This window comes from Mercenaria mercenaria, chromosome 17, assembly GCF_021730395.1.
Source record: "Mercenaria mercenaria strain notata chromosome 17, MADL_Memer_1, whole genome shotgun sequence".
Lineage (NCBI taxonomy): Eukaryota > Metazoa > Mollusca > Bivalvia > Venerida > Veneridae > Mercenaria > Mercenaria mercenaria.
This window is the reverse complement of record NC_069377.1, coordinates 49,443,882-49,471,871: the sequence shown is the minus strand read 5'-3', so window position 1 is coordinate 49,471,871 and position 27,990 is coordinate 49,443,882. Positions and strand designations below refer to the sequence as shown.

At 33.7% G+C, this 27,990-nt stretch overlaps 1 protein-coding gene across 2 annotated transcripts; it reads right to left on the bottom strand.

Annotated features, from left to right (window-relative positions):
- Positions 1-1,402: 1,402 nt before the first annotated feature.
- Positions 1,403-25,958, bottom strand: LOC123536181 (uncharacterized). Of its 2 annotated transcripts, XM_053528128.1 has the most exons (8): positions 10,154-10,169; positions 8,537-8,601; positions 6,394-6,704; positions 5,555-5,635; positions 4,593-4,715; positions 3,898-4,019; positions 3,247-3,439; positions 1,403-2,758 (listed from the first exon to the last, which is right to left on the bottom strand). In XM_053528128.1, exons 3-8 carry the CDS (start codon positions 6,661-6,663, stop codon positions 1,880-1,882), a joined length of 1,668 nt encoding a protein of 555 aa, XP_053384103.1. In that variant the 5' UTR covers positions 6,664-6,704; positions 8,537-8,601; positions 10,154-10,169; the 3' UTR covers positions 1,403-1,879. The 2 variants fall into 2 exon arrangements, with proteins under 2 accessions (XP_053384103.1, XP_045175062.2); XM_045319127.2 differs by lacking the exons at positions 8,537-8,601; positions 10,154-10,169 and adding an exon at positions 25,941-25,958.
- Positions 25,959-27,990: the final 2,032 nt, after the last annotated feature.

The window sequence follows — 27,990 nt, the reverse complement described above, 5'->3', positions numbered from 1 at the left end:
AAAATGTTACAAAGCACTACTTCGACATTTGTTAATAAATAACGATAACTTTGGAAAGTTAATATACTCCTAAAAAGTGAATGCTTATATCTATTAAACATTTAATAAATATTTCTTGCGTTTTACTTTTATCATATACGTTCAGGTCATAGTTTACTAATCTAATGCCATTATATACTCATTATGATAAGTTTGTTTGTTTTGTTGGGTTTTACAAGATATCAACACAATTTGTGAAAGTCATATCATTCAGATTTTTACTTGCGGACAGAATTTTGTTGTGCATGCCAGACCAGTAACTGCTATTTTCTTATTGCCCTTCCGTTCTTTCCCTTTTCTTGAAATAAGGACCATTTTCTAGTGTCACTGAAACTTCTAAATTTGGTGATAACTGCCTGTTTTGTCTGTAGCAATTAGATTTGTATACCAAAAACGAACGATATTGACACATTTTTATTAAGATCCAGTTATTTTTTGTATCCGCCAAATGTCTTTGTCTTTATCATAGAAACATGTTAAATCCTTACTGAATGTGTCACGCGGGCAGCAATAGCGCTAATGGTATTTTGTTTACGTCCAGCAAACAGACACTCGTACGTCTTCCTCAATCATTAAAAAGAAGTCCCTTTTAGATCTGCGTTACACTTTAAATTGTTTTTCCTGTATTGTATTTTTTAAATTGGCGTGGAATATTTTAATGCTGTGCTGCACAGATATGAAGAAAAAGAATGCGGAGCTTTTCCAAATATGTGAACATAACCAGCACATTTTGTTAAAAACCTTTTTCACGATTAAACAAGTAAAAACGCAAAGACGATTCATCCATTTTAATTTACAAATTATCATTACATGAAATATAAATATACAGAAAAAAGACTCTTTCAGTTTTTCATTAAGATTTCAAGATATTTAATAAAACTTCATGTTATACACATTTCAAATAGACTGAAATATTCTCAGTTAATCATGTATGTCCAAGTTCCTGACATCAATTAAACATTGTTTTTCTCGGTATAATCAGTTTAATAATTGTCGAGTATACAACAGTCTTCCTATTCTTCGGAATAAATTCAAATAATCAACTACAGTATGATCCACCTTTTCCATTATAAAGATTTTAATTGATTTATCTGACATAACATAATACCACTCGTTTCATACATCATTTTAAAGACAACCGAGGGTAAAAGGAAATTCTTAAGTAAGTAATTTATTTATCGTGAAGAAACAGTTTTGGTTGTAAATTTCAGCCATTTTGACACCAAAAAGTTTTTGAAAATACGATGTTGGCTGGGAATCGCACTTTAGTGTATCATTAAAGCTCCATTTACTTCATCTGTTGAATAATGCTTTATGTTCCATTACTTTATATATGAACATTCTGTCACTATACTACTTTGGGCTTGTGTCAGTAAACGAACTGAAACTTTTTCGTTAAAAACCGTTGATATCAATTACAACATATTAAGGGGGTAAGAAATGAAATGTAAGAAAAAGGTCTGGACATAGACATTTTGATAAATACAGTAGTTTCATTAATTACTGCAATAGAAGATGGAATTTGCAGAGAAGAAGTGGGTCTGGGTTTCTCCCATGCAGACCTTTATTTGCTACAGAAAACGTAGCCAAGACATCAAACCACTATAGCAGGGGGAATCCGGGCAAAAAAAGACCTAATATATCACAGACATACATGTAAATATGAAACAAAAGTAAAAGAGCAAAGGCAATATTCGTCACGTTATAGAATTATTTTACAACAGTTAAGAATATATAATAAGGTCATTTATAAGACTTTTGCTTCATGAACATAATCGCAAAATTATCCAGAAACATCACTCTGTAAAACTGAAGACATTATACGTGTATAGCTTGACGTTCAGTACCTCCTTCCACCGCCCCTGTTTGACTGTGGCAAAGCTTGGAGAAATTCCTTAGCTCTCAGCTTTATATCACTCGGAACTGCTCTATTCTTCATGTAGAAGTCTAGCTTCCTTCTCAGTCCATCGTTCACACGTAGATTTCCGGCTCGATAATCTTCTAGATCCTTATCTAACTTCTGTAATCCAATCTTCCAGTGCAAAGCCACTACGACCGGATTGTAATTGCCTGACGAGAGTCTCAGTCCTCCTACAACCATCCTTTCGGAATCCGTCAGCTCTTCTATTTTAGTATTTCTTGTATATTTATTTGGAATTCTCTGCAATATGGTAGATTCTTGTTTTTCCAGCAATGCTTGTGCTAATCTTTTTGTATTTCTTGGAACATCAGGATTATTTGTGAAAAATCTCAATTTAGAAATCGGTATCGTCATGTTGTAATTTGGATCGGCATTTAGTTTATCAATAGCGTCTGTAAGTTCTTTTCCTGCAATTTTCCAGTGCAGGGCAATTACAGTTGGCTGGTAACGTGGTGAATCACCAGAAAGTGGTTTCAGTCCTCTGATTATCTGATATTCCAGGGAAGATATATTTTCAAGGGGTGTGTCGGGATTATACTTCGTTTGTACATCACCAGTTATGACCTTGATCACTTCTTGCTTGATACGAGTTGCCTCTTTCTGCAGCTGCTCAGAACCACAGTGTTCAATGTCGTTCAGTTTGTACGTCACACCACGATCTGGATTAAAGGTTTCAGGTGTCTCGAGTTTTTCTTCAATGGACTTCAGAAAACTTGCCATCGACTGCCGCTTTAAGTCTTGTATTACACTAGGGAGGCCCGACATCTCCTCAACACTGGTATCATTTAGTGCCTTGATCTGTTCAAACAATAAGAAAGTTATGTTTTAACGTGTTAAATGCTATTCAGCAAATGTTAACAGCTGGTCAAGAAAATGTTCGTAATGAAATACATTTAATTCACTTTTCATAATTTCTTATGAACAGACTCAGTCAAATCGAGTCTGCTAATATTTTGCTTGATTGCATCCCTATATATTTAATTTACCTATGTCTAAGTTTTCATCCAAGTTAATGTGGAAGAAATTTCTTATTTAGTATATTTTAATTCATTTTGGGTTAAGTTTACGTAAACAAACTAAATCTTAGGGAATCACTCCCGAGAGCAGTGCAGTTCACTTTTCCCAGTGGAATTCTAACTTATGACCTCAGGTTTAATCGGTTCGGTACCTTATCAATTACACCAGCACTTCAGTTGTTTCATGTTATATACTATGTACATAATAGTTTGTTATATTCCTGAGGACCACGTTATTTCTGTAGATTTTATAAAAAAATCTTGACGCACCTCATCTTCATCCGTAATGGATGCAAAATCTGTTTGTCTGCTGTACTTTTCTGCCATTTCGTCAAGTATTGCCATTTTGATTTTAATAGTTCTCTCTTTACGGCGTTCCTTAGCGAGAGGATCTATATCGAGTTCAATTTCTTCTTGAACCCTCTCCGCAAATAAATCAAGACAACCATTGTTTTCCAAATACCTGAAACACAAGTTGAAAACTACTTAATTCACACGTATATTATTTATTAATCATATCTCTATTTTTTATCTTTATTTGTTTCAAGTTTTTTAATTGTTGCATCTACATGCAGCTGGTTAAAATGTTAATTTTGCAATTATCGACATAGATTCTATACCCCCCCCCCCCCCCCCCCCCCCCCCCACCCTTTGGTTATATGCAATTCAGTGTACTCTGCGGTACTACGCAACACCAACCTGGTTATGGTTTACCGTTTAGACAACAGTGTGAATGTCTAGTTTCCCGTACTATTTATTTCTTATCGTGCTGATTTTAATACATGCATGATTATTAAAAAAATCTTTTGAAATATAATTCTGTGGCAGATGTATATATCAGTTACTTATTCTTGAGGAAATTAGGATTTGTAAAAGATGTGTGTACGTAAAAGTACATTGAACAAGAACAAGGGTGTCTACCTGTTTTGTGTTTCATAAACTTCTGGAATAAGAGCAGTTACATCACCACTTGCATAGTCTATCATCTCTTTTGTCATTGGTCTCTTTGCCCAGTAATTTCCTGCAATTTTGCTCCATTCCAACTGAAATATGATTCTACATATAATAAAACATTACATTGGTTTTGCATTGTATTGATCATTGATATATTATAATTTGTTTTGGGGCCTCCCTGGCCGAGTGGTTAAGGTTGCCGACTTTGAATCACTTGCCCCTCGCCGATGTGGGTTCAAACCTTACTCGGGGCGTTGAAAACGACATGTGAGGACGCCATCCAGCCAGCTAACGGAAGGTCGGTGGTTCTACCCAGGTGCCAGTCCGTCATGAAATAATGCACGGAGGGGCACCTTGGGTTTTGACTCCAAAATCAAAGCTGGAATGTCGCCATATGACGTAAATTGTGTCGGTGCGACGTTAAACCCAACAAAGAAAAAAATATCCTAATTTGTTTTGATAACTGATATAACAACGTCCGATTTGTAAAAACTGTGACAGATAATATAATATAACTTTTGGAGAAACATGTATACAATGTGGAAGCAAAACAAAAAATGTTTTAAGATGAACTGTCAATCTGTCTTTTTTGTTTCGCGAAATTACGGTAAAAATAAAACTATGTAGTTTCTAACAAGTTCAAATTTAGTTTAGACATCGACCTTTACATCTTCTTTGCCTTCGTAGACCTCGGCATTTTTGGAATACAACTTGCAAATATCCACAAGTTTCTCCCTTTTTGGAAGTTTTTTTCCTTTGTCTTCTTCAATCACAAGATGTGCTACCTACAATAGATTAACAGTTTCGAAATATACGCATTTGGGCATAGCATAGATTTATTGGTGATAATCGAAGACCAATTACTTAGAACTAATAGGTCGGTCTTTGTTTTAAACTCCAATTTAAATTCAACGCTTGGTCGAACTACAGTGTTTGTGTGTGTGTTGGCGTTTTAGCGTCTTCTTTCATATAAACGACGGTGTCTACTTGTAGCAGTGAGAGCAATGCCCAACTTTAAGGTGCTGCCTCACAGGGATAACACGCCATAGACACGTGACATGATGCCTCACCAGGTCACATTATACTGACAACGGGCTTACCAGTTTTATTACTATCCTCTTAACACTGAGCGCCAAGCGCGAAAGCTGATAGTACCATTTTTCACGTCTTTGGTAATACGCGGCCAGAGAGCCATCCCACGACCCCCGCTCTCGAGGCGAACGCTCTATACCTCTGGGCTACTGAGGCGGTTTTTCGAACTATAGAGCAGACCACTCATTGATATATGGTTAGAGTTACGGTTACATTATGTTGCGCAGGTACCGAGGGCTAGCTTGGGAATCATGTCTGACAATTCTAACTTTTTTCTTACCTACAAATTGACAGCCTAGGGAAACCTGTTTCCCAACCGCAGCGCCACCTATATTACACCCGAAATATGCGGGTGTATAATAAAGAACAATAACTTCTGAAAGCAGTAATCCATGGAAGCGGTGCGCTGTGATAGCCCTAACCGATGTAGCTTAATGCGTAATATACAAAGGGAAATGTTGATATTATGCTTATTAGTTAACAGAAGCTAAGTAAATACACTTTGTAGTCTGTTATATTACAAGGAAATTACCTGTGTATCGAAAACATTTTCCAATCTGATACCAAACTGATGGTATAGAGCTGCACTGTCACCTGAACAAGACTGGATTACCTGGAACATAAATATGCATTTCAACGTGATTGTTCGGAGTGGAATAGTCAGATGGTATTACATATCAGTCTGACCCCTCATTAAAAGTGTTTACCTGAATTTCACTCATCATGAACTGGTATCCAGGGAAGCATTTGTACACATATTTCTGGATAATTTTAATATCAGTAACATAAAAAGTTCTTGAAGATATCTCCAGTTTGTTTATACAGAGCAGAATCGGTCTGATTGAGTCTATTCATGAGAAGAAATGAAATATTTAACGGGACGGACGGACGGACGGACGAACCGACAACTATATGCTTCCCCTTCGGGGAGCATAAAAATAACAACACTGAGTCCAAGTATTTAAGGGGAAACTATCACGTGACACTTAAAGTCTGCCGTTGTGACATTTAATGAAATCTATAAAACAATTCTTTGGAATAAGAACGCAAGCAAACAAAATGACGCAGATATTGCTGGAAATTCATCCTTTGTTGTTTTGAATTACTCTGTTCATGAGAGTAATGAAATATACAACTACTCTCACGCCCCTAGTGTTGGCTTAAATGGACAATATATAAAAATATATATAAATGTTGAATGAACACATTGATCCAAAAATAAATGTAGTAGCTGATATTTAATAAGAAAAATTATTTAGAAGCATAAACACAGTCAAACAATAAATAACATACTAGCTTTGATCACAAGTAAAATTTTAAAATGCCTGTTAAGTACAATTATGGTTAAATATTGAAGAAATAGTGTCTAACTTTTACGATTCGTGTTGACGTTAAAATGGTGTTAAGCCCCGTTTCCGTGAAAAACATTTTGTCCTGTTCATTTTCGTTTATCATGACGTCAAACAAGTAGACTGATCCATCCAATGTGCCAATTTGCAATAGTGTAAGAGGTCCGTCTTTACCAAGATGAACACCTTCAGCATCAAGAGAGATTACTTTTTCTCGACTGAGCTTTCTTATGGCCGCTTGACATTCTTGTTTGTTGGAAGGGGAAAACAGGTTCGGTGGTGACGATGCCATCGGTATCCAATGAAATGTACGTTATCCTTTGAACTCTTTTTCTTAATCGAGAAAACAAAACAGTAAATAAGGTAAGAATTATAACGCAAACATTACTGTATTTCTGCCATTTCGGGAAAAACGATCGCATGTTTCGTCTGTCTTTCCATCTGCATTTTCTAATATCATTTTCTATGTGACCATAAATGTTTGTATGATAATATAAGAATATTTCACTGGTTGAAGGTGCGAATGGAATATATCTGGCTCGAGGGTAAATGTCTGGGCGGTAACGAGACTCTGTCGCGTTACCGCAAAACCAGATATTTCCATCAACACCTTCAGCTGGTGATAGATACGTTTTTTTGCATAGCATTTTCTTCAATTACTAGAAGAAATTTAAAAAAAAAACGAATACTTTTCTTGTAAGCACTATTTTATTATAGCAGCATACTAATTTACGCATTCATCCATAAATTACTGCACGTGAGTCATCTTACACCCCGTTTTGTAAGACGAGTTTTTCCAGCAGCGGCAAAAAACTGGGAAAATCCTGTCTGGTATGCAAGAATCCTTCATAATAGCTAAAACTTTAATCAAACGACCAGTTCTCATCAACGTTTAGGTCATTATCTACTCAAATGCACTGCTATCTTTCTATTTAGTTACTTTACTTGACACCAAGTGTATATTACCAATGACGTACATGACTATTGTTTCATTTATCAAATTATTTTTAGAGTGGCTCAAGTAAGAAATGTTAACGTTCTGTGTGTTCAATTGCAGGTTTACCACCGATTGAATTAAATAATTTCCAACACTGTATGTATATGTGTTATTTCAACTGTATCACACAATTGCAGTCAGCTTGCGTTGTATTTATGTAGGATATTTTTGCCGCTCATGTAAGTTTTCCCAGTTGTAGTCATGAAATTTACAGTGTATTTCAAATTCGTTCATTTATTTCTAACCTATTTCGATCATATCTAGCACTTTCTTTTCTTAGACAATGTGCTGAAACCCGCAACCTAGTTAACAACATTCTATCTAAGTGTTGTTGATACTTAAGAGTGATTTTAATAGTTTTATAAACCGTCAGTGCCCAGCTGTTATTTATACTTTCAAACCATTGTTCTTTAATTGTCTTTTGTTTAAACACAATAACAAAACTTTTTATGATCAACACAATAGGGATAGTCCAATACATACCCATAACCTTGTTTATATAATATTTTTTTTAAACATTAGTCAGCCAATTGTTAAAACGCAGGTAAATCAATTTAGACGTGTTATCAGTTAGTATCTACGATTTCTTTAACAAACTAGGCCTGTAAAATACTTTAACTTTCAAACCATTGTTATTGTCTCTTGTTTAAACACAATAACAGAACAGAACAGAACAGAACAGAACAGAAATTTTATTGACAACTTGACTTGAACATAGAAGTTCATCGTCACATAAACTGTACATGCATGCGTGTATACGAGAGAGTATACCAATATACATATGAAATAAAATAAACTAAAAACATGCTGAAATTGTTCAAATTACACTTCTTAATTTTTAACGTGCTACCAAATTAGTACCAATTAATTTATTAATTTTTTGACATCATTGATAAATTTAGCAAAGTGTTTATAGACGGTATAATGACATTTTTTACAAATCAGTGAATGAGTTCAAATTTCACAATTAAACTAACAATATAATCAATGTCTTGTGTTTAGGTGTATCAAAGTCAAGAAGAGGAGCAAACTATACTTTACTTTGTTAATATCAATAAACTAACCATGAGCTCACCGAGCCCAAGAATGCATTAATATTATGACACACGCCGCTGTTCAATAATAAGTATAATTAAACTACATTAAACAATAGGTTGTAAATCCTTACCGAAACGAAATTGTAAGGGTTACCAACTACCAAAACAGCACTGGTTCTGCCCAGAGTTGCCTAGACTAAAATAAAGACAAAACTTTTTATGATCAACACAATAGGGATTGTCCCATACATACCCATAACCTTATTTATATAATTTTTTTTTTAACATTAGTCAACCAATTGTTAAAACGCTGGTAAATCAATTTAGACGTGTTATCAGTTAGTATTTACGATTTCTTTAACAAATTTTCCGAAATTTGGAAAGTAGTATCATGTGATTGTTGAACTAGTTATTTACTATAAAGTAAAATATTGGTGATGAAAGTAAATTTCAGCGGAAGATCGAAATTTATTTCATCAAGTTGAACACGGTACGTTAAAATTTCACTAGCGGCACAGCCAAGGGAGAATGAAAGTATAATTAATGAGAACCCCTTTAAAACAAATATTTTTTTTATTATTTTATACATTTTAATGGAAGTGTAGTGTAGTTAAACACTGAATTACTTTGTAATATAATATTAACCTCAAATAAACGACGTTAAGACTAATTAGGCCAGATTTAATGTATAAAACAGAGGTAGTGATATTATCATTGTTTGATAAAAAATAGTATTTTGTAAAGTTTTCTTCTAACTGGACAAAACATAAAAACAGATTCTCCCTTTCTGTCCGGGCCCGGTGTGTGGCTGAGCTGAAAAAGGCCCATTCTATTTATAGAGGAGACATCAGCTTTATAAAACAGAAAATGCTTCAATAATTATGTATTTCAAGGGCTACTGCGGGGACTTCTGTAAAAGAAACCGGTGATTACCGCAAAGTAAAGTACTTTCTCCCAGCTAGTAAAAAACTGAAAATGACCAAGTCTGAAGGCATGTCTCCAGTCATTCCTAGGCCCTTCCGATTTAGATCAAACTAGGTTCCTGACATCAACCCAAAAATGTGAAGCAGTGAACAAATCCTATCAGATATTTAATTATTTATGCCCAAAAATCAAACATTTTCTTGGAACTGTTTAGGTAGAGTCCATGGTCAGATTCTTCATCGCTGATTAAATCTAAGCCTTTGGGTGTTTTGCTAGCTAAGGTTACTTCTGTGGAGAACCGATTCTGTTCATCGGAGACGTATAAGACATTACGTCATAAGCTATAGGCAAGATTATCCCGGTATGCAAGCCGGAGTTCATGAACAGTTTCATTATTACAAAAAAATATAGTTGATCGGGATATCAACGGCATAAACAAAACTATCTATTTACAATGTATGAAATGAAACCGAACCAACATAGACAATTCTACAAACTAACTATGGTGTTTATAATATATGGCTCTGAGCTGTGTAAAACTGCGTATTTCAGCACTAGCCTTCCATGCACGTCATTTTAGGCCTCGTATCTTTAAAAATCATAGTATGTGAACAAGTGATTTTCCGAAAATTGAAGACAGCTTGCCAAGTTTTTGTGCTCAATACATGTATTTATTAAGGAAATAACGGTATTTAAAAAGAATGTATATTAAATTATCAACCTTCTCGATCTCTATTTAATGTGTCGGCATTTACGTCTCACATGTTAATATTATTTTAGAGATAGGTGTATTTTTTTAATTCGAATGAATATAATATATTTACCCTTAAACATGTAAATCCGTTTGCGAAATGCTTCTAGCAGAAGATTTTTTTTTTATATATTGTCCTTGGAGAGTATATTTAGCTTATGAGTAATGGTGTCGAGTTTTTCAAAAACTGAATTGCGTTTTATTTATGCAACATTACAAGGTCTAGCAAGGATAGGCAATTTAACCTTAAACGGGAAGAAATGTTGTCAAGTTTTTCAAAAATTGAACTACGTTTTATTTGTCAACATCACAATCTTAAACAGTCAAAATCAACACATCTATATAATCATTACGTCATCGCTATATGACCTATAATGTTAAACCAAATATCATTTTAGTTTGATTATGAAGTTAGCTGTGCAATTTGTATTAATCACTCTCGACACGTCATACCTGATGCAATCTGATGCCTCTGTGGTATAATGGAAGGGAAGCAAATCTCCCTTTTGACGCTAAAATAAATTCCCTCACCCTCCGACACCCTGGTTTACATACACAGATATAAAATACTGTGTAAACACTATCTGAGTAAGGGAAGCACCCAACACGCCATTTTTCCTCAATCAAAGCTTTCAGAAACCTGATGTGGCGGAGCAATTGTTTTGCTATGATCATGCATTTAAACGTTATATTCGTGGGTTTTATGTAAACTGACTTGAACACTACTGAGTTTGCATGTCTTTTTTCATTCAAACATATTTGCAATATTTTTTTTTATCTAAAGACAAATTTATTGTTAATTTAAGGCTTAACGTAGTTCCGTTCCTGAAATACAGCTCTCTAACATGCTGAAATTGTCCTTTGTAAAGAGAAAACATTTCAACGGCTTACCAACAGCATATGATAAGGTCACCGATAAGGTCTGCTATCTAAAACTAGCACAACTAACACTCAGTGCATTTTGCAGAAGACAGAGCAACAAGAGAAACACCCTTAAGGGCCCGACGAAACAGGCCAGAAGGCAGGTATCAAAACAGTTCAGTCCTGGTGGGATTTAAAAACTGCTTATCATAGAGTCTTCCCCCTCTTCTGTCAGACACAATCAAAGAGGGAAGCGTAGTGTCCAACTGAACGGGTTGAACACTAAACATGCGGTATGTCTCAAAACAGTTGGGTCGTAACCTCTTTTAATAAAACGTTATTTTACCAAATACAAATACAGTTGGAAAATTACCATGACCCAAGATCTTACGAAGTTTGTAAACCAGACTTTAAAACTGTTCTTCTGATGCTAGCTAGTAGATTTTAATAATATTATTTGCAGAATATGGAGCATTGTGCATGCAACATCTTTCTTAACAGTTTTTCTTTTATTTGCCAACCCTTTTTGGAAAGACCATGGTCTCGTTAAAAAATCATTTCTGTATATCTTGTATATTTCCTACGTTCGTTCCAATATATTTATTTAATTAGATATGGTTTCTGTTATTTATTCTGTTAACAGGTGCGTTAGGCAATATGTTACGTTTTTAATTCTCTTCGGAGTTTACTGAGATTGCTGAAGATTCATTATATATAGAAAATATTTTAACGCTCCCTTGTCCGCACTTCGCAGCATTGTGTATTCCTGCTGCTAAATGTTCTAGTTGTTGTTTATAACGAAAAATTAAACATAATGCTTATTTTAATCAAATATTTGTAAAATGTGTCAAAAAAAGATATCAAAAGAGGATACAATGCGAAATTCGTTAAGCGCAGTGCATGTTTGGTGATTGAACCCTCTACAGTTAATCACTACGCCTTCCTATTAGATGGTGTGATAACTAAAGTGCGAGACTCCTTGATGCTCTTCTCCTAAATACTATAAAAACGGGCGAAGGGAGTGGACTTTTGTCTTGCAGCTTGCTTAGTCGTGCCATTAAAAGTTAGGCTCTTGGTGCTCTGACTTCAGACAAGTTGTTGAGTACAATGGTTTATTCATACCTTAGATTGACCTTATTTTTATGTTTTACTTTATATGATCTGGTATTTTGTCACTAATGTTAGAGCATTTCTCAGCGGGAATGATTTTATTTACACGTGTTGTCTAACTTGTTGAAAAGTCCTAAACGCGTTTAAACCCCCAGTTTCCTCTATAGGTTACTGACCGTTCCAAGGCGGTGCCCCTATTTTCGACTTGTTTTCTGTCCCTCTCTTACTTTGTGTTGTGTAGGTTGTCTTGTTCGTTGTTTGCGTTTCTTTCCGCTTTCCCGTCACTACCCCCTTTTACCCCCATCGTCCAATCCCATCCCTTTCCCTTGCATATACGCTTCTTTGCATTTGCTTCCTCTCTCCTACTACCATGAGTGAGTTGTCGTGCCCACCATAATTTTGTCCGCCGGCCGTCCTTATGTGTTTTTTCCCTGCTTCTGTGTGTACGTATATGTATTTGTGCGTGTTTGTCATGAGTGGTGCCCCACAGTGATTTTACCATGAGCACATTATTGTGCCCACCGTTGTTTTGTCCGCCGGCCGTCCTTGGGTAGTGCCTGGCTGTTGTTTTTTCCTGCTTATATGTGTTTATGTATTATATGTATCTATGACCCACAGTGATGTTTTTTCTTGCTTGTCTGTTTGTTTTTCGGTATATATATGTGTGTGTTTGTCTTTTATACGTGCGTGTCTGCGACATTGTAGGAATACCACGTTTAAGGAACGTGTTTTCATCCTTGCTCAACCTTCCCCCAATATCCGTCCCTTTTATCTACCCCTTACCACCCAACCCCCATTTTCTGTATTTTGCATATATTTAAAATGTACTTGTTGTTGGATTTTTGAAGCAACCCGTCTGCAATATTTTTACGTTACAGTTTCTTTTGTTATGAGCCTACTTTGCAATGCATGGCTCTATGGCTGTGTTTGTTTTGGATGCTCTGTGCTCTTAACCTTTTGTCTATGAATAGTACATATGATGTTCACAGGTACATTTATTATATATAAAAAAATCAGACAGTGGAGTGGGTATATCTCCTAATATACATCGAAATGCACCAGAGCAGTTCTGCAATTATTCATTTTTTTTCCATGGGAGCACTGGTATGGTCCAAAAAAGGCGAAGGCAAGTGACTTGAATTATCAATTCATGTAGAGCCCCTAATTATGATGACAATGACAAGTAAAACGCGATACGAAACACCTAATATTTCTGATTTAAATAATTACCATTAACATTTTTTTCATGAATATTTTGACGTTATGGCCTCGCACATTATTATTATTATTATACCAGATTTATATGACGTGCATAGGTTAGTTAAAAGAGAAAGTGCGTTTTACTAGTACTATTCAACCTATTTTCGCACAAAAATATTACATCTAATGTTCACTGGCTAAAAATATTTTGATCATACACTGAAACAAACAATGCCCACTTTATTTTACAGAATTTCGTTTTTTTTTAATTTAAAAAGAAATTTGGCAATAGATTTATTTATTTAATTTTAAGCCAAGCCGACTTATTTTTGGTTATATGGCGTCTTAAAGTTTTTATGGTAGAGAAAGGTCTTAGCTATAAGCGAGCAACTAAGTAGAACCATCGACCTTCCGTAAACCAACTGGATGGCTTCCTCGCATGTATCATTAATAAAAACCTATCCCGAACAAAAAGTGGCGAGGGGCATGTTTTTTCAAAGCAACGACCTTGGATACTCAGTTATGGAATCTCATTTCACACTGACAGCATGACGTCTACATGACTGTCGTTGGCTGTTACATCATTTTAGTTCCCCTTTACTGGGAATCGGATTTCCGTCACTATCTTTACTTGTCAATTTCACGTAGAGTTCAACCATTAATACGCAGGCAGTCAAATGAACGACACAGTTTGACTGCATAAAGCTAGTGGCCGCTTAAGACAAGTTAAAATCAGAACATAAAATCAATTTGGGTAGTTAGCTGAGTGGCTGCTTAAGGCATGTGGCCGCTTAATGCATGTTACCCATAAGGCAAATGCAACTATACAAAAAACTGTAACAAAGATGTACTTGAATTAAGTTCTAACACAAATGTCTGACACTTTTATTAAATTGGATAGTACGCTGGTACTATTCTATAGCGAGTCATTTTAAATGAGTTACTGTTATATACAGATAATCTTTGAATATTTGTTATTTGTCAGTATTAATTTTGACACACTTTAGCATTACCTTCCGTATCATGATACAATTAGGCATGCTTTTATAATATTATTTTTACAATACAAATTCACATCGCGTAATAGATATGAAATTATTTTTCTAAACATGTTTCTTGTTCTGTATTTGATATTTCGTTAAGAAATAAACACATACGATGCAGAATTATAACTGACTTTAGCAACCTTAAGATAATTTTGATATATTGCAAAATGCACAAATGAAAATATTTGATGTCACTCAGTGGGACAAGCTGTTTTCCGAAAATTACACCCAGCTCCCAACCTGTCCTCTATATAAATTATGAACCACTCAATACAACTGATGTCTGTAAAAAGCTATACATAGCTTCTGTTATTCTTTTTGTACATTCGTAAACCGACTTTAAATAAATGTTGTATTGTATTGTATTGTACTGATATTTACAAAGTACGCCTATTGATATCATGGCTCCTTCGTTTTAACCTGATAAATATTTTGTCTGTTATTGGAGCTGGAGTATAGTAGTGTGTTTTCGGCATAAAAATATCGTATTTGCTTTAATTGAATTGTGCCTTGGAGTGTATCCATTGCGCATTCAGTCTATAAGTCTATAACCATATCAGCTTACACGTACTATTTTGTTTACGTCACGTTGTCGGTAATATGCAAATACATAATGATAACAACTTTAAAGCTACTCACCCACAGTTTGGGTGAAATTTGTCAACATGTTCATTTCTACCAAATTTGACATAAAGTGAGCAGACCTGGGGTAATTAAAAATGTAATTGTAATTAATTGCAATTAAATTACATTTCCCAAGTAATTCAATGTAATTTGTAATTGGGTCATTTATCAATTACATGTAATTGTAATTTAATTAATTACAGAACAGTTCTAGGGTGTAATTGACAATTACATTTCAATTACTTTCTCATTACATGGCACATGCTAATCCAGTTTGTTGAACAGATAGTATATATAATTTGTTCAACAAACTGGATTATTATTTTATGTTTATTACCAGTGACACTTCACTTTAACATGCTAATATGCATTTCATAGCTGTGAAAAATAACAATAGAATATTATGGTAGGTGTTAACCCATTGGACATAGCTCCTTTGTTCTGATATTTGTTTCATTAGAACCAACTGGTAATCTTTGATGTTGTTTGACTATGTTTTTGGAGAAAATGATCAAATAATGATTTGAAATTGTTTTTTTGCATAATTATTATTTAGATTTTTATCGGAGCAAAATTTAGCATTTAGGTTAATCATTTTTTATCTGTGATAAAATTTGTTGTATTAAATGATATAAACAACATAGCATTTCACAGTTCTAACAAGATAAAAAAATTAATTATTATTGTAGACATTATGAGTATTCTACAGTTTTAGTGATACAGTAAACCTCACTTATAAGGAACTCGGATATAAGGAACACTCGGTTATAAGGAACAGTTTTCAATTCCCCGATCTAATTCCTTCTTTATTCAATGTAAAAATCCTCGGTTATAGGGTACTCGGTTATAATGAACACTCGGTTATAAGGAACATTTTTTCTAGTCCCAAAGTACAAAATTCAATGGAAAACCCCTCGGTTATAGCGAACAGACATAAAGAATAAAAATTATTGGAAACTGGAAATAAATAAGAGAATCGCTGATGACGTCAGAGTAACGTCGGCACTTTCATGCGCTTTTATGCACATAAATAAACACATATGATCTTTAATTTGTTATTTCACGGATATGATAAAAAGAAAATAGATAATATCATCATTTACTTATAGTTATTCGAGATAATGTTTGAGAGCTACATGTATTAGGCATTTCATGTTAACAATAGTAAATGAAAATCAGTCGCGGACGGGGTCATGTCATACTATCCTAAATAAATGTGTTAATTACGTGTGATTAACAATGGCAAACAGTCCAGTTTACCAAATTTTCAATTGTAAAAATTATAGCAGGTGCTAAAATGGACAGTAGCAAAACTATAGGTATAATTTACACTTTAGTCCGTATGTATGGCGCCGTTGTCTAGTCGTAATGCACTGTATGTCATAAACACCCTACTTTTAAATTTTAATTGGTAGTCTAATTTAACATTTTTGTATTAATTATTTGAACATTTATTTTATATTAGTATTGATGCCTATTCACATAACATGCTGTCGAGCAAGGTAAGGGCTGCAACATATAATCATAATGTAGTGCTCTCTAAAAAGAAGATAGAAATAGCCGACAAAAATAAACACAAATCACGTCATTCTTACTGATGTACATTTTGGTTTAGTTTAGGTTTAAACGCCGTGTTTCAACATTAGTTCAGTCATATACACGCAGTCAGTTTACCTTACCATCTCTCTAGGAAAGGACCGGTACTAGACTCACAACTTTCTCACATAAAGTTTCATGGTCGACCCGGTGCCCTTTTCAAACGTCAGTCAAATAGTGTTCGCTATACAAATTGTGTTCGTTATATAAACCTCGGTTACAAGGAATTAGTTCGCTATACGGATATAAGGAACCTCGGTTATAAGGAACAATTTTTAGAGGTCCCAAGCTGTTCCTTATAAGCGAGATTTACTGTATAGTTATTCTAGGATGACTCATGAATGTTTTACAATTTATTTTCAATGTGGTCCTTTGGATAACTTGTAGTGTCAAGGATAAAAACTTAAAATATATGTTTAAAATGTAAATTATTAAATACTGAACTAGACTAGTTAAATTTGAAACATATTGCAGAACCATGATCCTATAAACTTCAGAGAAATTCAGACCTCAGAGAAATATCTGACTTTACATGCATCTTCTCTAACCGAATTCTGCTAGACGATGTATTAACTATTAATTAGGGCTGACTTTTTGCTCCTTTTGCAATAATATTAAAGACAGAGTAATGTTCTCCCGCAAACACAGATTTTACTTTGAGCTTAAATTCAATTTTGAAATAACTGAAATCAGTTTACATGTGGATTATCATGTTTGTGTAGTACAAAGTAAAGAACTTTGCTACAGTGTTCGTGTAAGAAGCACCACATTTGGTATTGTAATTGAATGAAATTAATTATTAAGTGGGTAAAATAAAGGTTAGATAGTGAAGTTTTTGTACTAAATAAACTTCATCTTATATGCTTCAGTGTAACGTGTACCTTACCCATGCAGACTGTAGATTTAAAACATTCTTATTATTAATAATTATTATTTAGGCATCATATTTATTTAAGTCAGTCAAACTATATTGGTCCCAAAATATCTGTGAACTTAAAAAGATACGAGCCCAGCATTACAGGAGCAAATTTGCCCGACTATAAATAATTTTTGTATCTAGGCCAAAACCTTTTCTGACTACAGTAGACCAGTATTTAGGAACTTTACTCCTGCTATATTTTCATAGTCTTTAAATATCCACAAACTTACGTTTATATTATTCAAAAATCATGTAGTGTGTCTACAAATATTTATTAAACCTACTACTTGTATAAATGTAATGTCAATAAAATACAATACAATATTTTATTTAAGTCTCACTTTTCCTGATATTACATATACATCCACATTCATAAAATATTCACGAAAACCTTTGTCACTTGACACAGAAATCAGAGCATTCCGCAACGGGAAAAGGGATTCTATTTCTAGACGCTGTATCTTGGTGTATACATTTTTTTCAGGAAAATAACAATTCACAATACGTTCACAAAACACACCAGTGTCAATAATCCATGCAAACTTCGGTATGAAGTAATTCTTCAGAAGAAAACTGCACAAGAAACTGCTAGCATAGAACTTCGTATTAATAGAAGTTGCCATACTTAGCAGTGGCTGTAAAGCACGGTAGCGGCAACAAGAGAAAGTAGTAGTAGTAGTAGTAGTAGTAGTGGCAGTGGTAGTGGCAGTTGCAGTAGCAGCAGCAGCAGCAGCAGCAGCAGCAGCAGCAGCAGCAGCAGAGGAATAAGTGACAGCAACAACAGCAGCAGGAGAAGAAGAGGTAGATGTACAAGACGTATTAGTGGAAGCAGGTATAGTAGTATCAGTAGTAGCAGTTGTAGTAGTAGTAGTAGTAGTAGTAGAAGTAGTAGTAGTAGTAGTAGAAGTAGTAGAAGAAGAAGAAGAATTACATGTAGCAATAGCAATAGAAGTAGCGGCACCAGTAGTAGTAGTACAATCAAAATGTTAACTATTGGCAATGGAGGGTATTAGAGTTGTAGATCTAGTAAAATTGTCCGTTAGGTTTGGTGGGGATCACTTTTTGATAGATATTATCGTCGAAAGTCTTTTTAGGAGCCGGTGTTTTACACGGTAAGAGTAACTTTTTTAAATAGAATAATGTCCGGGAATCTATATTGTATGAGAGTTCGAATGTAGTAATTTCGGCAGTGAGTATTTTACATGGAAGGAGTCACTTTTTCTATAGAATAATAACCGGGGTCGTTATTCTATGAGATTCGAAGGGAGTCATCTTTAGGGAGTCAGTATTTTACTTGGAGGGGTCAGTTTTTCTATAGAATAATGACCGGGGTCGTTATTCTATAGAGTTTTCAAAGGGAGTCAGTTTTTTATAAGGGGAGTCAATATTTTACAGGAAAGGAGTCACATTTTCTATAGAATAATGACCGGGGGGTCGTTATTCTATGGGGGTCGAAATACTTCATTACACCGGCAGTCCTAAGGATATAAACAAACTGCATCCAGATTTTTATATATTCTCACTGACTACGTATAGGTTAGTGTTTATTAGTTAAGCATTTATCAAATTAAATTTGTCTGGCGCGGCGTTTAGTGTTTGAAATTATTTTTTGTTTACAAATTTAAGCTCCGTCTACAGTATGTGACTTACCGGGTTAATAAACGACTGGAAGTAAATTACCAAAATAAATTTCCCGATAATTTGAAAAATACTGCAATGCCATTGGACAAACAAAAATTCAAACACTAAATTTATAAATTTTTTAAACAATTTTCACGCACTACTTAAGCTTTTTCAACATATGTACACAAATTGTATAAAATCTTTCTGTTATTGCATGTCAACATTTCAACGAATTTAAACATAATAGGTCTTCTTATAATATTGCGGTAAAAAGAGTCCTTTTTATATCTTTATACTTATTACAAAAAAAAATAAAATAACATACTCATCTTCCATACTACCATGTTCACATATCTAACAAATTCGTTCATTTATTTCTAACCAATTTCGATCATATCTAGCACTTTCTATTCTTAGACAATGTGCTGAAACCCGCAACCTAGTTAACAACATTCTATCTAAGTGTTGTTCATACTTAAGAGTGATTTTAATAGTTTTATAAACCGTCAGTGCCAGCTGTTATTTATACTTTCAAACCATTGTTCTTTAATTGTCTTTTGATTAAACACAATAACAAAACTTTTTATGATCAACACAATAGGGATTGTCCAATACATACCCATAACCTTGTTCATATAATAATTGTTTTAAACATTAGTCAGCCAATTGTTAAAACGCGGGTAAATCAATTTAGACGTGTTATCAGTTAGTATCTACGATTTCTTTAACAAACTAGGCCTGTAACATACTTTAACTGCTCAAGATTTATGACAAATTTTCCGAAATTTAGAAAGTAGTATCATGTGATTGTTGAACTAGTTATTTACTATAAAGTAAATATTGGTGATGAAAGTAAATTTCAGCGGAAGATCGAAATTTGTTTCATCAAGTCGAACACCGTACGTTATAATTTCACTAGCGGCACAGCCAATTAAGGGAGGGTGAAAATATAATTAATGAGAACCCCTTTAAAACAAATATTTTTTATTATTTTATACATTTTAATGGAAGTGAAGTGTAGTTAAACACTGAATTACTTTGTAATATAATATTAACCTTAAATAAATGACGTTAATCCCCAACTTTTGCTATAAAAAGAAGTGGGAGGAGCCAAATTTCAATTGATGGCAGTTTTTTTGCAATAATTTTCATCAGAGAGAGATTTTTCAGGAATTTGATAGAAATAAGTTGTATTCATTTTTTTTAAAAAAATATGCAGTTGTAGGGACGTATTTTCTGTACAAAAAATACATTCCTTCTACAAATAATCCATTGAATAAATTAGATATAGCAGTTACGAAATTGAAATATCAAGGTATTTATTGAAAATTTGAATCTGACCTTTGACCCACGTCATGTGATGTAAACAACCACAAGATGTATATAACTTGTGTGTATGGATATTTTGTTCCTAACAAGAACTATAGTTCACATTATAACAAATTGTCTACTTTAGATTATGGTTAGTTTTGAATGCATGCAAATTTACATGCTTTTTCTATTATGATTCTCTGATTTAGACATTATGATAATTGAGTTAATAATTAATTCCACTAACCTGAGTCTTGGGTCCATCATAGTTATAATTCCAAATGATATGTTATCCATTTGTTATAATTCTTAGATGAATATTAATGTCTGTGATATAAGTCACTGTTTGAAATAATTGTAACTGTTTAGTATATACCTAATTACACAATACAGAATTTTAATTTCCTCTGACATCTTTAAAAAAATCTATATATACATGAATTTTGGTATCTAGTTCCATTTATGGCCCATGTATGGCTGACCTGGAAGGTTTGGGTACAAGCCCTGCACTTGGTTTATAACATACGCTGGCATAATCTCCCTTAATGTCCACACAGCAGCCTCTGTCCCTGTCCTGTTTAATGCCATTTGTTTCTTCTGAATATCGAGGGAAGTACCAAGCCCCTGCATTTGATAGCATATTCCAGTATTTTTGGTACCTTCGTTTTCGTAACCCAAGATTTCTTTCATGTGGGTTTGCGCCATCATCGAGCTAAGACTGTCGTTGTTGAGTAACACATGCATTCAAAAAACAATGTTGACATGTTTGTCCAATGTCAATATCTTCAACGTTAGTCTGTCTCGTCCAAATTATCATCATTGTCATCATCACCAATGTCCCCACCACCTGTCGCTCCCTCAGTTAATGGACATGGCATTTTCCTCATTTTCAACAACAAGCAAGTTTTCAATATCATTAGACTCATTAAAATCATTTTCCTCATCATCCTGTGCCCACTCTGATTTGACTAAAGAATTCTCAAAATCTCACTCATTAAATTCAAAAAATGAACCAATACATCAAACTGTTCCCTCGTTTTTCGGCCATTTTGTCTCAGATCTCACACAAAAATTTTGCCGGGAAATTTCACAATCTCAGCATATGTGGAACAGATGATTCCATTATTTCATTATACAGTTTCTGTTTGCTTATATATAATATATTTTGTACTAAAATAATGCTATATGCTTACAACTGTATTATTAAATTTTAGTAATGGTGTGTTCTTTAATGAGGCAGAATATTTAACTCTTTAATTTTTGAAATAATAAAGTCAACATAACAGATAATCCTGCGACCCCTCAAAAATTGTTTCTGGTGTCTATGGAACTTGACCCAAATTAGTTTATGATCCACTGACCATTACAGTTATCTGTTTCATCAAGATCAGGGATTTATTTTATGACCCAGCATGAAGCATTCTCCATCAATTATCTATACATATTGTATATCCACATGTAGATTGCATTTTGTGAAGACTGTATTTAATCTAATAGATGTAATTTGCATTTCGTGAAAATTCCCATTAAGTGAATTAATATTCATTAAATTAAGAACACAACTAAAATCTGCAGACATAATTTCTAAAAGACGCCTCATTAATACCAATTATGACAGTTAAATAAAGAATTTGGAAAATTTACAATAAACAGCATATTTTTAGGGCTGGTAAATGCTGATAGGTCTTGGTAAACTAAGAAATAATATTAATGAAATTTAAAGTACATGTACCTATATTATTTCAACATCAAAGACATTTTTTTCACTGTTTATAACAAGTTTAAAAGGGTATATATAAGGTTTAGTATGGTAATAAAGTGTTTACATCCACCATTGATCAACATGTGTGATGATGTAAGAAAGTACTTATTAATTGATACTAATTAACACATTGCACTACTGATGTCCATATACCATACAAGTGGTCATTTTAGATTTGACTTGCATAAAATAAAGATAGATTAGAAGCATTATAATTAATATATATAAAGGATATTAATATAGACTTGCTTATATACCAATATATATAAGTAAATAAAATATTTATCAAAGACAAAGTACACCATTCTAGTTTGTGAAGATGGAACAGTCAAATTTGAATGACGGTGTTGAAAGAATTAAAGACAAAGCTAAGCACGGATTTTCAAGGAGTACAAAAAAAGGAAGTCAGATTCTGGTTCACCCATGAAACGGAGAAATCAAAAACGCAAGTTACAGGAAAAACAGAGTGTTTGTGGAACAATCAAGTTCTATGTAGAAAATGAGGCAGAAAAAAATTAAACTTTTCAATAAAGTTGATCAATGTAAGCTGCAGAAAAGTGAAAAAGTAAATGATACAAACAATGCAGTCTTATTAAATACATTGTTGGATTTCTACTTTAAAGGTCATGGAATTGGATCTTGCAACAACTCAAAAGAACAAACACATGTTACATATGAATCAAACATTATTTGTTGGCAAACAGAGAGGACAGCAGTGAAAAGCATTTTCTGACAAGCAAAAGTGCCCTTAGAAACATGTGTCATGGGATTCTTGAACACCACATAAATTGTCAAGCCCCTATCGATATTGACAACATTGATTGGTTTCGACATGTTGCCAAAGTCCATTTTAAATGCAAGAATGATCCCTTTTTTTAAATATGACTCTTCACCTCATACTGAAGGTGGAAAATTTCTTGGAAATATGCAAGTTCTACATGGACTGTTAACCTCAGGACTAAGATATTTGCAATATGAGAGACTCTGTGAAGATTCCTTGTTTGGTCAGTGCCCGGAATCTATGTATTCTTCATTGAATGAAATGTACTGTGATGTTACTAAGGAAGTGGCTCAAGAATGTATCACAGAGGCTAGGCAGGAGGAGGAGATAGCATCTATACAAGAAGCTGAGGAAATGGTACTGTGTATAAAGGAATTAATATTCTAACAGATGCCAGACATGCTACCAGAAAAAAATCAAAACAGTCTGATGTAATTGCTATAGGAAGCAAATTACACAAAATAATTGGCGCAGTAACAGTAACAAAGACTGCTGACCCAGTAAGCCAGAGACATGAAATCAATGGAGTGAAGCGACTATATGAAGATCTGGATAATTATGATTTATCTGTCCGATATACATGGTCATGACAGAAATTTGTCAATTAACAAATATTTGCGCCAAGAGAAACCAGAAGTTGAAAATGCAAATGACACATGGCATGCTGCAAAAGGTGTTTCCGAGGTAATTAAATCAATGACAAGTGGCCCTAAGCATATGCATGGTAAACATGGCACAACGAACTAAGAGACAAAGCTGCTTCTGTTGAAACGCATGTTTACTATGCGATGAAAAATTGCCAGGGATCAACAGAAAGACTACAACAAATTCTTGACAACATTACATTACATTATCAAGATAAACATGAAAACTGCTTAGCGGAATCACGATGTAAAACAGACAAGAATTATATGCCATCAAAGTTAATTCTAAAGGATAGTTTTGCAGTGTCTATTCTTTCCAAAGCCATAAAAAGTCTTCAAATATACAAGACACCAGAAGACTATGTTCATTGCATGGATACCCATTATGTAGAATCTTTTAACAATGCATATATCATGACAAAAGAATATCATTTGGCAAAACCGAATATGAGAGAAGAACAAACATGGCAGTATTAGACTGGAATGAAAATGTTGACAGACCTTACACATCCGTTTCTGTGACAGAAGACCCCAGAAACACCCGGAAGCAGACAGGCAAAAAGGCACTGGTTGACAAAAGTTACATTTTTAAGTCTGTGTTGTGGGCAAGAATTATAGATAACCTTTACCAGATAGCCAATTAATTGTTTACAACCCTGTGTGAAACTTTAAACCAAGAAACTGTCATGCGATGAATATACAAGTATTTTATAAATATGATTTATTATTATTTTATATAATCAAATGCTCTAAATGTATTCAAGATTTTACTGAATTAAAAAGTAATATTGCAATGTTTTATACAGATGTTACAAAAATGTGTTATGATGTTCTTTTCATTTGCTATCAATTGTTGATTAATATGACTAGTTTACATTTAAAAATGTAAATGCAAATACACATTATTTATGAAATACATGAAATACTTGGTGTTCTCTATGCTGGTGACCATTAGTTGCTACTAGAGGCAAACATTATCAGATACCTGTTGGAATCTTATCGTCTGCTACAGATAAACCACACCTACAAATTGTGTGTGTAGCAGCTACCTTCCCCTTTAAGACTAATTAGGCCAGATGTAATGCATAAAACAGAGGCAGTGATATTATCATTGTTTGATAAAAAATAGCATTTTGTAAAGTTTTCTTCTAACAAGACTAGACAAAACATAAAAGCAGAAGATATTTTACTGTAAGTGTTTACGCGCTACTACTGCTTTTAGTCACGCAATATAGAAAGAGGACTTTTCAGGGGGTGTTTTAACAGAAAACCCCAGGACTTAAGACATAGTAGTAACTCCCTTAAGAGAGAATTAAATAAGGCCAAATTTACCGGCCAATTTAAAGTTAACTAATACAGAAACAGATTATCCCTATCTGTCCGGGCCCGGTGTGTGGCTGAGCTGAATAGAAAAAATGCCACTCTATTTATAGAGGTGACATCAGCCTTATAAAACATAATATCTTTAATAATAATGTGTTTCAAGGGCTACTGCGGGGACTTCTGTAAAAGAAACCGGTGATTACCGCAAAGTAAAGTACTTTCTCCCAGATAATAAAAAACTGAAAATGACCAAGTCTGATGAAGGCATGTCTTCAGTCATTCCTAGGCCCTTCCGATTTAGATCAAACTAGGTTCCTGACATCAACCCAAAAATGTGAAGCAGTGAACAAATCCTATCAGATATTTATGCCCAAAAATCAAACATTTTCTCGGAACTGTTTAGGTAGAGTCCATGGCCAGATTCTTCTTTACTAATTAAATCTAAGTCTATGGGTGTTTCTCTAGCTGAGGGTTTTTCTGTGATTAAACATTTGCTGAGAACCGACTCTACATGTACATTGGAGACATAGGACATCACGTCATAAGCTAAAAGCAAAATTAACCCGGCACGCAAGCCGTTCTCGGCGGTACAGAGTACATGAATAGTTTCATTATTACAAATAAATATACTAGTAGATGATCGGAGTATCACTCTCTAACCTTCAGTGGCATAAACAGGACTATCTATTTACAAAGTATGAAAGGAAACAGTCAAACCAACATAGACAATTCTACAAACTATAATGTTTATAAACTGTGCTCCGAGCTGTGCAAAACTGACTATATCAGCACTGGCCTTGGTGGTTCGTCATTTTAGACCTCGTATCTTTGAACAAGTGATTTTCCGAAAAATTGAAGACAGCTTGCCAAGTTTTATGCTCAATACAACATGCATTCATTATGGAAATAACGGTATAAAAGGATGTGTGTTAAATTATCAACCTTCTGTCTATTTAATGTGTCGTCATTTACGTATCACACGTTGATATGTTTTTAGAGATAAGCGTAATTTTGTGTTAACTTATTAGTTCTAATTTTCGAATGAATATAATATATTTACCCTTAAACAAGTAAATCCGTTTGTGAAGTGCTTCTTGTGGAAGAATAGCTCGTTTTATATTGCCCTTGGAGTATTTTTAGCTTATTAGTTCACTGTTGGGAATCACATGATCAAAATAATCTCTAAACCAAAGTTATATTTTAAAGAACATGCATTAATTTCATGATAAGATATGAAATTTAAACATAGCCTATCATATGACTAATGAAAATTGTTAGATAATTATGTAGTTGACAACAATGATAGATTTCCTGTAACTACAAACACTAAGGAAAATTAGAAGTTTCATGTTCTTGAAGTGTCCCAGATAATCAGAAGGTAATTGTGATTGAAATGTGTAGTTTTAGAATACATCTATGTTGCCATATGATAGGCTATACTTTAGGTTTACAGTAAAAGTTGCTTCATTATGATGCCATATTGTTCATATTTTTTTTGTTTGGTTTAGAGATTATTTTGATCATGTGATTCCCCGCAGTGTAGTAATGGTGTCGAGGTTTTCAAAAATTGAATTACGTGTTAATTATCCAACATCACAAGGTCTAGCAAGGATAGGCAATTTAACCTTAAACAGAAAGTAATGATGTCGATTTTTTCAAAAATTGAATTACGTGTTATTTATCCAACATCACAAGGTCTAGCAATGAGAGGCAATTTAATTTTAAACAGAAAAATCAACGCATCTTTATTATCATTACGGAAATGGCATATATTTTGCTTTAATTTTTTTTTATATAAACTACTCAATACAGATGATATTTACAAAATTACTAAACATTGATATCATAACTCCTTGCCTTTTAAGCCTGGTAAATGTTTTGTCTGTAATGGAATTGGAGCTGGAGTAAAGTAGTGTGTTTTCGGAATAACTTGAATATTATATTTACGCTCAAACAAAGTCCGTTTATGAAATATGTTTTGCTTTAAATTGAGTTGTGCCCTTACGTTTTCACTTTGGAGTATTGTATGTAGAAATGGTTTCGGAAGAACCCATTGTGCAGCATCAGTCTATAACCGTATCAGCATACACTTACTATTTCATTTACTTCACGTTGTCAGCAGTATGCAAGTACATAATGATAACAACGTTTTAAGTTTTATTTTTCGCATTCATTTATAACAGACATAATATTATATATTCTACTATCTTCGTGTACTCTATAAAATGTAAGTGTTATTCATAAAGATCCTTGATCAAGTTATAAAAATACCGGTATATGTGTAATTGGCTCGAGCGTTAACAATAGTACATTTTCAATTAAACCTGTGCAAATATTGCAGCTGTATACAAACTTTTACAATTTATTTGCTTTGATAGAATATATTGCGTGTACATGTTTACATCGCCATCTATGGCAAATAAGGAGGTTAATGTTATTTTAGATAGAAATATACCTTTAAATGACAGTAATAGTTTGAATGAAAATATATCTTTATTTGAGGTACAAAATGCTATTTTAAACGCAAGGATTGGTAAAGCATATGGTTATGATAATATTCCAATGGAAATTCTTAAAAATGAATGTTGTGTTTCTTTTTTTTTTTTGCATATTTTTTCATAATATATGCTTTGAAACTGGAATTATACCTTCAGATTGGGGAAAATTATAATAAGCCCCATTCTCTCAGACTTCAGATCCAAGGGATCCTTTATCTTATCATGGAATATCTCTTTCTTGTACAATGTATAAGATTTATTGTTCTATATTGAATAATAGATTGTCTAAATGTATGGAGATGAATAACATTTTATCAGATGAACAAAATGGTTTTCGGAAATCTAGAAGTACAGTAGATCACATTTCTTCTTTGGCTAATATTACTGATACTAGAAAAAGACTTAGACAAGCTACCTTTCGTGCTTTTATTGATTTCCGCAAGGCTTGTGACTTTGTTAATAGAAACATTTTATGGCAAAAGTTTTTAAGTTTAGGTATCCATGGAAATACGTATAAAGCATTACAGTCCTTGTATCAGTCAGTATCTTCGTGTATAAGATTGAATGGACACTATACAGACTGGTTTGATGTTCATTGTGGACTCCGTCAAG